The following is a 14123-nucleotide window of genomic DNA, read 5'->3' as shown; positions in this document are numbered from 1 at the left end:
TGGAATTATGGGCTTCCTTCCACTTATTCTGTTTAATTAAAAAAGAATCCCTACTGAATGCTTCATTGATTTACCAATGTTGATGTCTTTTGATATACTTCTTCTAGTAAGTATGAAGGCATATAAATTAGGAAAAGGAACTAGATGCACTAGTCTGCAGAGAGGGCTCACTTGAGATGAGCCATCTTGAATTTAAAGTGAGACAAGCTATAAAAAAATAAAATAAAAATAAAATGAGTCCGGGGCGCCTGGGTGGCTTAGTCGGTTGAGCGTCCGACTTTCGCTTGGGTCATGATCTCGCGGTTCGTGGGTTCGAGCCCCGCGTCGGGCTCTGTGCTGACTGCCGGCTCGGAGCCTGGAGCCTGTTTCAGTCTGTGACTCCCTCTCTCTGACCCTCCCCTGTTCACGCTGTCTCTTTCTCTCCTAGAAATGGATAGAACATAAAAAAAAAAATTTAAAAAAAAAAAATAAAATAAAATAAAATGAGTCCAGTTATTTTGTTGAGTTTTTCTCTAGCCATATCTAGATATTCAAAGCGGGAGGTAGAGAATTAAATGGAACCAGAATTAGGGTCGGCCAGAGAAGGACACTGGAGGAAGAAAGCAAAGGGAGTTAGAGGTTTGGTAAGGCAGTAATGGGGGCTGAACAAGAGCCTCGGAGCTGAGTGAAGAGAAAAGTGAAGTCACTGGCCCTCAGGAGGGCAGGACCGTTAGCAGAAAGTGCTAAGAGCAAATTAAGTCTCATTGTAACCAAAGGGCTGCTAGAGATGGGGAGAAGAAGGGGGTTGAAAATCAGGGGTGGTGGCCAGCCAGTGTGACAATGGAAATAAGGTCATGGATGCTGCCAGTTGAGGGAGGGAAGATAAGTCCATGAGGAAGGAGGTGGTAGAGAGGCTGAGGTGTTTGAAGGAAGGTCCATAGGGATGTCTGGTTTTCCAAGAACGTGGACAGGCACAGCACAGAGAGACTGACAGTGAGCTCCCTGCTAGGAGATCCTAAGGAATGAGCAGCAACGACCCAGAAATCTGTAGGAACACAGCACGGGGCATAACACAGGCCATCTTCTGAGGGTACGAGATTCAAAGCTGGGAATGCTAGCAGAGGAGCAAAAAGGATGGGCGCTCACAGTCAGGCTCACTGGGTAGAGGAGTGGGGGGCAGAAAATGACCCCTTCCAGAGAGGATAGCGGCACCTCAAGGGCAGGCCAGTGCTCTGCGATATTACTCGGTACTTCAAAGAAGCTGGAAATCAGCTGCTGTAGCAAAGTAGTTTAGTTCATAAAAGGGAGAGGGGGAGACTCATAATAGCATTTGTATTATGAATGAGTACACTGTATCATGTTTTTAAAAATGTAAGAGTGTACTCTCTCTGCCTGATCGACTGCAACTGGAGTCGATACCTACCAACAAAACAATAGTTACTTAAAACAAAAATCTGCAAAAGACAGGAAGTATATCTTGTCTTAAGTCATTGTCTCAATACCTAGGATAAGTGAAGATTTATTAATAATGGAGATTATAATTATACTTTTATATTAAAAGCTATCAGAATAACTTTATCATTTCTTGTGTTTGAAAATTAGAATGGTGAGGTCTTTTTTATAGAAAATTATAACCACCACACAATCGTTGCACTTTTATAAACTAACGAGGCCAGAACTTAAGAAAGAAAAAAAAAAAAAAAAAACCACAACAAAATCCTCTTCCTCAGCTCATTAATCATGAGCATTTTCAAAAGGACACAAGAAACACAGTGAACGTTAGTTTAACATACATCATGAGTTCCCGAGCGTATTTCCTTAAGGTCATTACTTCCTATTTCCCAGCCCAATTCGATGGGGGCCCCAAAGAACGACGGTATTCACCACAGGATTTCCCCACAGCGCTTCCCCAGATGCTTTACTGTTCACACTGTCCCTAGATGCTTTTTTTTTCCCCCACTGGAGAGGGAGGCGGGTATGATGACACACTGCTTCTGTTAATAAGAAGGGAAAACAGCAATTATCAGCTTTTGCCTGGACCCTTTGAAAGCTTAATAACGGTTTTAAAGGTGCCCTGCTAAATTGTTTCCAAATACTTGCCTCTATAAAAAGAAGACAACCAAAACTTTATCATTGGGGAAAAAATGTTTACAAAACATTAATTCCTACACGCTTGTATCCATATATAAGAAGCATCCTGAATTTTTCTACCAAAAAAAAGAAAAGATGTCTATGAGTCAAATAGGCAAAACATGCCGCTGCCAAAGTGAAAACTGAAGCCAATGGGAGGCACCATTCCACCGCTCCCTCCAGCCTGTGAGGAGCCACCAGGACCCTCCCAACGAGTGGCCATCACCCCAACCTGAGTGCTGTCTCCATACCCATGGGTGGGAAAGCTGCCTAAGAGAATACCCAAAAAGTTCTAGGTACCAAGTTGCTGCCATTGGATACAACTCCTAAAGAGGAACCACACTTGAATACCTCTAATTAGGGCAAATCAAGCTACTCTACCAGATACATTTTGAAAAACACTAAAAATATTTATCTCCATATAGAATAAGGCTTTCAAAATACAGTCCTAAACATGTACACGTGAATGAACTGCTCCCTCAGGCCACCAGGGCAGAAGATAAGATGCACTGGGCTCTGGACAGTTCCACAAAGCCACTCTGCGGACTGCTCTACAGAACACTTAGAGCTGTGCAGTCCCCTTTGCGCCCCACAAAACAAAAACTCTCAACTAAGTTCAGGAAACCATTACATAAGCAAAAATTAAAGGAATTAGTCCCAAGCACAAAACTCAAGAGGTTTCAATATGCTAATCCACACTGTGGATTTCCACAGAGCTGTAGGATGTCAGATAAGTCCCCTTTGCCTGGTGGCATGAGCAGGGCGCTGAGACCTCCCTAATACCTTTGGCATCTTCTGGACAGATTATGAATCGATTCATGGAAGCAACAACCAACTCTCAAGAGCTCATAATAACATGCACAAGAACCCTATAGATAATTAAATTCGGGTCCTTCATTTTAGTAAGTACTTCTTTCCCTTTACTAGTTTTTCATCAAAGCCATCAACACCAAGTATAAGAACAATGAAAACACAGCTAAGGCCAAATAACAAATGTGATGAGAAAAATAATGAAAAGATTCTGGGCCTGGCCATGATTCTAACTGGGGAAACAGCCCAAAGAAAGCCAAATGACCTTTTCCATTTAATTTGCCAAAACTCCCTCTATGTGAGTGAGATTATCAAGGGGGAAAAAAAATTCCAAAGATTTTCCAATATCCTAATTATCTTTCAACCAGGGACCATATTTTCGATTCCCTAAAAGGGCCTGTATTAAGAAAACCCTACAGAATACCACCCAGTGCACAGAGAGTTCGCCCATTCTTGGGAGAAATGAGGAGACCCTTCCTTGGTGTGGCCCCCTCCCTTGTGAGGAGCAGAGCATGACACAGAGCAGATGTGTCCTCCTGAAAACACACACACAACATTCCTGAGCGTCCATGAAGATTTTTAGTTGGACGCATTTGCTGGTTCCTTGAAAACCTAAAGCGTACTCATCTAACGCAGGCAGAGAAAGGTGCTCTACGTGAGAACAAAAATAAGAGAACAAGCAAGAACAATTATCCTCATCCCAAACACACACTGTGCCAAAAGATCCCAAGATGGCTGGAGCGGCAAAATTACCACTTCCAGGCATCGATAGGTCCATTCAGTGGAATTACAGAACTATGGTCATGCCAAAACGCCACCTATACAGTACTTCTATACAGTACTTAAAAACACATTAACAAGGAAATTTAAAGAAGGTGATAAGTGAAATTCTAATAAATTGCAAATTCATGAACATACAACCAAAGTTCCGTACTTTACAGAACTGAGGATTCAAGGCACTTAGGATGATAAAGATTTTAAATTGGGGACAAAAGGACCCTACGACATCACCTGGACACACCTTAAAAAATTAGTGACCTCCACTCAACATTTGTACTTCAAAACTTCATATACTTTATGATGAACCTTCTAGAAAACTACAAACTCATTTGTGGAAGACAATCATTTTTTAATTCCAAACCTACAGTAAAATGAAGATGTTTACTTCATGTTAACTAGAAACCTCAATGGCATTTTGAAAATCTCAGTTGTTTGTTATTAATATCAAATAAGACTGGAGATGCCGTGTGACAAATGTCAACTTTCTCTTTATGTATCTCCCCATTTTATCAATGATATATACTGTATTCCAGGCTAGGAAAAAAGATAACATCATTCGTGAGCCACAACTGAAAAGAAAGACTACTTTTTGTGGGCAAAACCTGAAGTAAAAGATAGGACAATGAATGATTTGTTGTTGGTTTTTTTTCATTGCTACCCATCTCCTCAAAATTAAAGAAAAAGTTAAACTGAGCTTAATTTAGAGAAAGGCCATCCTCCAAAGAGATACTGCACATAACTGGGCAACATAAGTAAATAATGATGATAATATATTCCCAGCATTCCATTCTCGCCAGGTTAAATTTTTTCATGATGTTTAATACCAAAATCTATGAAAGTATTTTCTATGGATGTATTTACCCTACTTGGACAGTATCTGTACAAAATACATTATCAGGAGAGAATGTATTTTTCTCCAAATGTCAAATTTTATTACAGTCAACAGATAAAAATATAAAAAGGTCACTTCCCTGGAGACAAATAAATACCACAAGGGTTTAAAAATTACTTCATTCTGACACCAGATTCCACAAAGAGTAGAGACAGCCACATTTTTATTAGGAACGTAAAAAATTCAGTGTTACTCACAAGAATCGTTCCATAACTGAAAAGGAACTCTTCCGTCACAACTTGAGGTCGAAATACCTGTGTGACGAAAGTTTCCATAGATTAAATTCTGAAAGCCGTGTATTAGAAAAAAAATGAAAAATATTTTGTCTGATTTAATGTTTCTTTATTTTATTTTATTTTTGAGAGAGAGAGAGAGCACAAGTGGGGGAGGTGCAGACAGAGAGGAGGACCGATGATCAGAAGCAGGTTCCCTGCTGGCACCACAGAGCCTGATGTGGGGCTCGAACTCACAAACTGCTAGATCGTGACCTGAGCTGAAGTCGGAGGCTTAACCAGCTCAGCCACTCAGGTGCCGCTGATTTGATGTTTCTAAGTTCCAGTTTACCAAGATGGGAGTCACATTTTTAATATTTTGGTTTTTTCCTAATAAGACAGTACCTGAGAAGTTACGAGGTGAAGCACTATAGGCATCAGGGGTAGACACATCTTCAGCTGTTTCGCTTGGACTGTTGATGGGTGTTTACGACCAGAAACATTGGCCAAGGCGTTAAGAATGTCACCTGCAAAGCACATCCAGGATCATGCATGAAGGTTACAGACCACAGATACTTAGGGACCACTGGTCATTGCCAGAACACTACTGGGGTTATTGCAGTAATTAATCTCTAAATAAAGACGTGAGTAGGGGCTGTGCTATTTTATTCACAAATACTGAGATTATAACAGAAAGCTGTAGCCTCTGGAGATAGAATGGATAAAAGCTTCATCTTTCATCTAGCAATTGTAAGTAAAACTTATGGTATTGGTTTTATATATTATTTTTCTTCCTTTTTTAATCTTTTCTAAATTTTAACCATGAGCACTTCTTACTTCTGTAAACAGGAAAAATGTTATTTAAAAAACTATAAGTGAACAGGGGCACCTAGGTGGCTCAGTTGAGTGAGCATCCGACTTCAGCTCAGGTCATGATCTCACCGTTTGTGAGTTTGAGCCTTGTGTCAAGCTCTGTGCTGACAGCTCAGAGCCTGGAGCCTGTGTCAGATTCTGTGTGTGTCTCTCTCTCTCTGCTCCTCCCCTGCTCATGCTCTGTGTCTCTCTCTTTCAAAAAAATAAACATTCAAAAATCTTTTCATTTTAAGTGAGCAGATGATAGTTTGCAATCTTTAATAATAAAATAGGATGGAAGTAAAAAAAAAAAAAAAAAAAAGGTCAATTCCTAAAACTTCTCACTGGATGATAAGTCCGATAATAAAAAGAACTTACACTGTGGACATCTGAATCTTACCATCGCACCCTGAGACAGGATGAGTCTGGCACTAAGAAACTCAACTACCAATTGACCAGACTGTCAACTTCGGGTTAAACTTTAAAAGGTTCTAATCCAAAACTTATTTGAAATGCTCTATTTTCAGTCATTAACAACCAAACACATCTCTCAAAGTATTAGTAAGGAGCAAAAAGATATCATTAATCAGCCTTGAAGATATTTTCATTATTCTGATTTAATACTTTGAATTTCTGAGTCTAAATATCTTTTGCCGTAACATTTTAAATATTTCTGGTGTATAGCTACATCTGCTGGAAAAGCATGGAATGGGATTTAAGCTAAACGTATACATTGCTTAGATTACTTTCATTTCTCCAAATTATAATGAAATAACAGATTAGCCAGAAAAAACATCTTTTGCAAATCATTATTTTCATTTAAAGTTTTTCAAACCAAAGAAATTTTCAAACTTTGCATTTTAATATCAAAATTCTATAATATTAAACGCTAATCCTTATGCATTTTTAAAATTCTCTTAACAGCAAATAAATGTGTGGCTGTAATCCGAAAGAAAAAAATCTTTTCTTCAGAATCAGAGAGAGATCTTGAAAAATCTTAACCTAAAAAAAAAAAAATTAAGTCCAATTTTAAGCTCTTGCAATGCTTTTCTCATGTTTATTTTCTGATATTGCCAGTTTACCATAAATGACACCTCAGTGTAACCTTTGGTCTGCTCGTTGCCTCAATCATGTCACTGATGCAAAATAACTGTGAAAATAGGTAAAGCAAATCTTGAGTTCAAATCTTGAAACTACACATTCAAGAAAAGGTGTCAGTGCTCTTTCCTGTGGTAAGTGAGAAGCAAGAATAAAAAAGAGACCAAGTGCAGAAAACCCCAAGTGCAGAAAGGGGAGCGGCCAGGGGCCTGAGGGGAAGACTCCAATTTACCCAGGATCCGCGGCAGCTCATGCACAATGTGACAGATGAGAAGGTCCAGGCACCTGGACAGGTATTCATTGCTGCCTTGCTGTTCCTTGCCTGGAGTGGTCTTTCTGCTGTCTCTCTCGATGTACATCACCAGTCTACATACGGGAGAGTGCAAAAGATTACCTCTCATGATAAAACAGTTGATAGCATCTATCAGAAAACACCACCAAGGCAAATGTTTCTGGGGGGGCACGGTCCCCATCATGCTGACATTTAGATTTGTAGCAAGTTGCCAGGCGCAGTCTGTTTTTTGCCTTAGAAAAATCTACACAGTTATGTGGAAAGAAAGAAGGCAACTTTGAATATATCTGCCAGTGTATTACAAAACAACGCCCTGGTTTCATTTAGCTTTGGCCCATGAAGAAAAAACCACATTCTTCAGATGATGGATGAAAGGCAGAAAAAGGCATCTGGGCAGAGGAGAGCTCTTGGAGTTTCAAAGGTTCAAAGGAAAACAAGTTGTCTGTGCTTGTGTTGGTCATTAGTACTAAACTTGCTTGGGACCTCAGGCAAGTCACATGAATTCCAGCTCCTTCAGTAAACTGTGTACATGAACCCAAAGAAAAAGTTTCATTTCAACACTGGGTGATACGGAGAGAGACGCTATATCTAAACATCTGGAGTTCACATGTCCCTTTGTCCCCTCTTTTTATGATACCTGCCTTTTAACAAAACATATGACTTATGCAACCCACTGGCATTCAGTAAACATCAATCTCTGACCAACTGTGCCCAGCCCAGACCCAGGGAACATACTGGACCATCATTCTAGATATGGAGGGTGTAGGCTCTTATTTCACCCTCTTTGCTGGGCCCACTAGGCACCTTCCCAGGTCCATTCCCCTCAACTCCCAAAAGGGCAGTGAGTTCATGGATTTCATCATGTGAAAACCTCTTTACATCTCCCAATGCCCTCATCTCTCTTCCCAGCTCACTGTCCCTACTAATCTCACCCAACTTCTACTTCCCAGAGAGAACTTCCACCAACTCCTACTGTCAACTGGGAAAAGGTGGTTTTGTACATAACACTTATAAGTATACCGATATCTTAACGCTTAGCATTTATGGGGCTCTCTTCATAGATTTAGTCATGCTTTTTGCCTTTCTGCTATTATTTAGAGCTCTAGTAGTGAACACACGCAGACGACACCAAATCAAAAGTTTGTTTCCATCAGCCATTTAGGATCCTCCTTTCGAGTCACTGATCACAGTGCAGGCCACACTCTAACAAATACATGGCATTAGTCAAAATGCAGGAAAAATAGTGGTTAAGTTGGCAAAAATGTATCACTACTACTTAAAGAATTCAGAGCACGTAACTTCTTGATGATGAGTAAACCACAGAAATGAGAGGATAAGTGGAAGCTAAGAGCTTCATGACATGTGATACAATGACTGGGGGCAGCCTGTCAGCCAGCCAGGAGCTCCCAGGGATGGATGGCATCACACACTATTGTTGCGGCTGGGAGCTTCCAAGACCAGAGCAGCAACTCCAAGGACCTCTTGATTAGCCGGCACTGTTCCCTCAGCCCAATCTAAGGAGAAGGACCTGAAAATACTAGGGACGTGGAAACGCATCTTCCTTTTCTGCATCCCAAGATGGGTTGCCTGACTTCTCCCTGCCCAGCCTCACCATCTGCTGAACAGCTTTTCCATAATGAAAGATTACAGCATCTCTTCCAAGATGAGTACTTCAAACACACCCTCTAACCATTATCTGCTCTTGACCCTCCTTGCATGTTCTTCCACTGTGATGGTTCCTCAACTTTGGGGAAACTTCTCTTAATTGAATCTATGACAATTTCTGCCAATCCATCAGCCTTTTCTTTTCTTCACCTATCTCCTGCTTCATTATCTCCCATCATCTATCATTTCATTACACTCCTGCCCCTTTTCTTATCTTTGCACCCATCTAGCCAAATGGACTCTGTGTGAATCCAATGATTTGCTTTCTGGATGCCTGTAGAGAAGGCTGCTGAAGCTGAACTCCGCCATAAATGCGTGACACCAATAATGAGCGGCCCAGAGCAGTACCTGCAATCTGACTATATCTCATTAGTCCATGTATTACCAGTCTGTTTTCAAACTTTTCTTCTCTTCAAACCTCCAAGTGCCCACCCTCTCATAAGAGCAAACAGAAAGTATCATGAAGGAACTCTTGTTCCAAATTCTCAACACGCGCGCCTACTGTGCGTCCCAGCCTCGCTGCTTTTCCTCCTGTCACAGCTATGGACCCACGTCTCCTTCCCTTCCACCTTCTCACAACCTTAAAACTGCCAATTACTCATTTTCCCTTTTATATATCACCCTCTCCCATTTAACAAAAATACTTTTCATGTTCTTCTAACAACTTCTTCATTGTCTCTCTCCTTCCCGTCATCAAACCTAGATGGCAAGGTACTTGGGTGGCTCAGTCAGTTAGGTATCCAACCCTTGATTTCACTTTGGGCTCTGTGCTGGGCTTAAGAGTTTCTCTTTCTCTCCTTCTGCCCTCTCTCACTCACACGTGTGCTCGCTCGCTCTCTCTCTCAAAAAAAAAGGGGGGGAGGGGAGAGTCTTGAAAGAGATATCTATACCTAGCACCTCCAAAGTTCCTCTTACTTGTTCCTCAACCCACCCCAGTCTGACTCACACCTATCACCTGCTTGAAGGTCACTGACAACATCCGTGACATCAAATCCAGCAGGTGCCTGTCAGCAACGTTTCATACTGTCGCCACTCCTGCTCTTCTATACATCATGACACCACACATTTCTAGTTTTCTTCTTCAGCTTCTTTAGTTGGCCCTTCTCTGTGTAGTTTATTTATTTTTTTTTTTAAATTTCTGAGAGAGAGAGACACAGCGTGAGCAGGGGAGGGTCAGAGAGAGAGGGAGATACAGAATATGAAGCAGGCTCCAGGCTCTGAGCTAGCTATCGTGACTGTGAGATCACGACCTGAACTGAAGTCGGTTGCTTCGGAGGGGTGGGGGGACCTGAGCCCCCAGGCGCCCCAGTGTCATTTATCCTAAATGCTCAAGTTTATCAAGACTCAGTTCTAGGTCCACTGCTCTTTTCTTACTACCATTTGACCCACACCATCTCACCGCCACCAATGATTTGATTTACCACTATATACACAAAGGTTTTCTAATTACGTTATCTGCAGCCCAAACCTGGTCGCTAAGCTATAGATCTACATATTCCACTCTGACTCAACATCTACTTTTGTCTGTCTCAAAGGCATTTCAAAATCTACATATCCCAGCTAAATATAATTATCATCCCAACAAATCTGGTTGTCTTTCAGAGTAAAATATCCCATTGTATGCCATCACTCCCACCCTATTAAACAAATCAGAAACCTTTGAATCATCCTTATCACCTCCCTTCCTCTTCTCACACCAAGTCAATCATTAAATGCTCCCCAAACCGTTACACTTTTCCACTCCCAATCAAGTGCAAGCTTCCATACTCCCTTCTCAACTAAGACAGACTCCTAGCTAGTCTATGTCCTACCCTGTCATTCTAACTCTACATATCCCATATGTATGTGGATCTTGTCCATCAAGTTGTCCCTGTGCTTAAAAACTTTCAATGGAATCCCAATATCCTTAACATGTGAGTTCTTAAAACTCCCTATCATGACCATCAAGGCTTCCAGAGTCTGGCTCCCATCTACACCTCCAATTGGCTTGATTTCTTCCCCTCCAGTTAAACTTACCTCTTTTAGTCTCTCTCCCGTTCCCCAGCAACAAGGTATTGCCTCTCTAACTACATGGCTCTTCTCTTCATTCCTTGCCAGTCAACTCCTACATATATTTCATCATTCACTGCAATGATCACCTACTTAAATTCAATCTGTCAATGATACAGTCTCATACCAGAGAATACATTAAAGCCCTTACCCAAGTACAATTTTATAATATTTTTATTATCTTTTTAAAATATAATTTATTATCAAATTGGCCAACATACAGTGTATACAGTGTGTTCTTGGTTTGGGGGGTAGATTCCCATGATACATCGCTTATATATAACATCCAGTGCTCATCCCAACAAGTGCTCTCCTCAATGCCCATCTCCCTTTTCCCCTCTTCCCCGTGCCCCCAGCCACTCTCAGTTTGTTCTCTATATTTAAGAGTCTCTTATGGTTTGCCTCCCTTCCTCTCTGTAACTATTTTTCCCCTTCCCTTCCTTTCCCCTTCCCTTCTGTTAAGTTTCTCAAGTAAAACATCCCATGAGTGAAAACATATGATATCTGTTTTTCTCTGACTGCTTTACTTCACTTAGTTTAATACCCTCCAGTTCCATCCACGTTGCTGTAAATGGCAGGATTTCATTCTTTCTCACTGCCAAGTAGAATTCCATTGTATATATAACCCACATTTTTTTTTTTTATCCATTCATCAGTCAATGGACATTTAGGCTCTTTCCATAACTTGGCTATTGTTGAAAGGGCTGCTATAAACATCAGGGTGTATGTGCCCCTATGAATCAGCACCCTGTATCCTTTGGATAAGTTCCTAGTAGTGCTACTGCTGGGTCGTAGGGTAGTTCTAATTTTTTGAGGAACCTCCGTACTGTTTTCCAGACCAGCTGCACCAGTTTGCATCCCCCTCAACAGTGCAAGAGGGTTCCCGTTTCTGCACATCCTCGTCGGCATCTGTTGTTTCCTGAGTTGTTCATTTTAGTCACTCTGACTACTGTTAGGTGGTTTCTCAGTGTGGTTTTGATTTGTATTCTCCTAATGATGAGTGATGTTGAGCATCTTTTCATGTGTCTGTTGGCCATCTGGATGTCTTCTTTGGAAAAGTGTCTATTCGTGTCTTCTGATTATCTGATAATATTTGTCATCCAGGAAATTTAAAAGTACCTTACAGCAAGAACAGTATCTGATTTTGCTCACCACATCTTTCTACTACTGAGCACAGTTCCCGACATGAAATAAGTGTTGAATAAATATTAGCTCACTAGACGTATATTGCTTTGAAACTGCTGTGAAAGCCGCTGCATTGGTCTCCTGAGGTACAGGTCCAAGAGCTGCTGAGGTGCACCCATAGCAGTGGAACCACAAATGTTCCACTATCGCATCACTGCCCAACTGCATCTCAATGCACTCCCAGCAACTAGGTATAAGTTCCAAGCAACAAGCTCATCATCGATATCTACTAGTGGCAGATTTCATCTTTACTCCTCTGTATGTTGTGGTCTTTGTTTGAATTTTCCTCACTGTTAATATGGTAAGCATATTTTTGTATTTCTTTGTTCATATTTCCTCTTTTGTGAAATATCTGTTCAGGTCTTTTGTTTTCAGTATTTGATCTTTTGTTAGTGACTTGTAGGCATTACTTATATGGTCTAGAGCTTTCCTTTTACCCTTCCTTTTGTCTTTCACATTAAAGTCCTCAATTCATTGGAAACTGACTTATCACATGGACTGGGAAGGAATCCAAATCCATTATTCTTAATGGGTAAGAATAACCACTCGCCTGGACTAAAAAGGTATTTCTAAAACTAAGTGTGACAGAGAAAGGGTAAAATAACAAATACATGGTGAAATCTGAATAAAAAGCAGTTGATCCCTAGATTACCTCCTCTTCCCAGTGAATCTAGGTGACTGCCACTGAACTTGTACCCAGGCAGACGTTGAAGTCTGGAGATTTATTTTCTAGAGAAAGTCAAACAGAAAGTTTCTAGACTGGGAGACAGAAACCACTATCAAAGGGCAAACAGGGGGAGTCTAAGGGAATTCCCACAGGGGCTGGAAGCAGCAGGCCCCCAGGATTCTGGCAGCCAGGTTCCTGCCCTCCAGCTGACGACTAGAATGCCCTTTAGCAAAACTGGCCCAAGACAAACATACTAGATATACTAATGCTAAAGTTCACATAAAAAATGCATATACAGATAATCTTAGGATGAAACTCAAAGGCAACAAGATTCATCCATGCACTGAGAAATTCTAGAACAGGTTGTCATTCCTTCAAATCTTAATCATGACCAGACCAAACCTTACCACTTATCCACAGGCATGGTTTTGCATGACTTCATATTTGGTGATATTCATCCAAGCTCTTTTTCATTGCTGTATAATGTCCTGCTATGTGGGTATACCACAATGTAGTCATTACTGATGGATGCTGAGGCTGTTTCCACTTACAAACAGTGCTAAGCATACCTTATGCTTGGTACACATAAACATTTCTGTTGGGCATATACTTGCAAGTGAAAATACTGAATCACAAAGCATTCTTAGATTCAGTTTAGTAGACACTGTTGATATCAGTTTTCCAAAGTGATTAAGACAATTTACATTCCAACAGGCAGATATAAAAAATATAGTTTCTCTACATTTTTGCCAAAATCTGCATTATCAGGCTTTATAACTATAGCCATTCTGGTGGGTACCCATTGGTATCTCATCACAGTCAAATGGAATGCTCCTGATGATTAATAAGGCTATGTATTTTTTGGTGTGTTAAATGGCCACTTGGAGAGAACTTTGTGAAATGTATGTTCAAGTCTTGTGCTCATTTTTCTACTGAGTTATCAGCTTTCAGTTCTTTAGGTAGTCTACTTAAAAGCCCACTGTTGATTATATGTATAACAAATACCTTCCTGTATTATCTTGTTTTTCTCTTAATGATGCCTTTTGATAAACAGAAGTTCCTAATTTTAAGGTGATCCAATCTATCAATATTGTCCTTTATAATAGTGCTTTTGTGTCCTATTTAAAAAATCTTGGTCTACTCCAAGGTCATGAAGATATTTTTATTTGTTACCTACTAGAAGCTTTATTGTTCAAATAACATTTTTATAGTTAAACATGCAATCTACCTGGATTGACTTTTTGTGCAGTATTACTTAATACAGGTTCTCTATACTGATATCCAAAATGATCCAGCACCTTCTATTGTAAAAACCATTTCCTACTTGTCCTCCCCAACTCTCCATGTTTTCCATCCTCATACGTCTCTATTCTGATCCCACCTCACTTCAGAAGATTAATTCTCTATTCAGGTGTGTCTAATCTGCTCTTAACCCAATCCACTGAGCTTCCACTTTCAGTTATTGTATGTTTCAGTCGTGGAATCTCCATTTGGCTTGTTTTTATAGATCTA

At 40.5% G+C, this 14123-nt stretch overlaps 1 protein-coding gene across 4 annotated transcripts in view; it reads right to left on the bottom strand.

Moving 5' to 3' along the window:
- The window catches only part of ULK4 (unc-51 like kinase 4), a 567394-nt gene that overhangs the window by 371702 nt on the left and 181569 nt on the right, over positions 1–14123 (bottom strand). For all 4 annotated transcript variants that reach the window (XM_039230385.1, XM_039230386.1, XM_039230388.1 and 1 more), the window contains 3 exons: positions 6986–7119; positions 5209–5330; positions 4789–4845 (listed from right to left, as the gene is read on the bottom strand). In XM_039230385.1, the coding sequence (XP_039086316.1) occupies positions 4789–4845; positions 5209–5330; positions 6986–7119 (313 nt within the window). The remainder of the gene's footprint in view (positions 1–4788; positions 4846–5208; positions 5331–6985; positions 7120–14123) is intronic.

Source organism: Hyaena hyaena, unplaced genomic scaffold, assembly GCF_003009895.1.
Source record: "Hyaena hyaena isolate Hyena2069 unplaced genomic scaffold, ASM300989v1 scaffold_45, whole genome shotgun sequence".
Lineage (NCBI taxonomy): Eukaryota > Metazoa > Chordata > Mammalia > Carnivora > Hyaenidae > Hyaena > Hyaena hyaena.
This window is presented reverse-complemented; position numbering and strand designations above follow the sequence as displayed.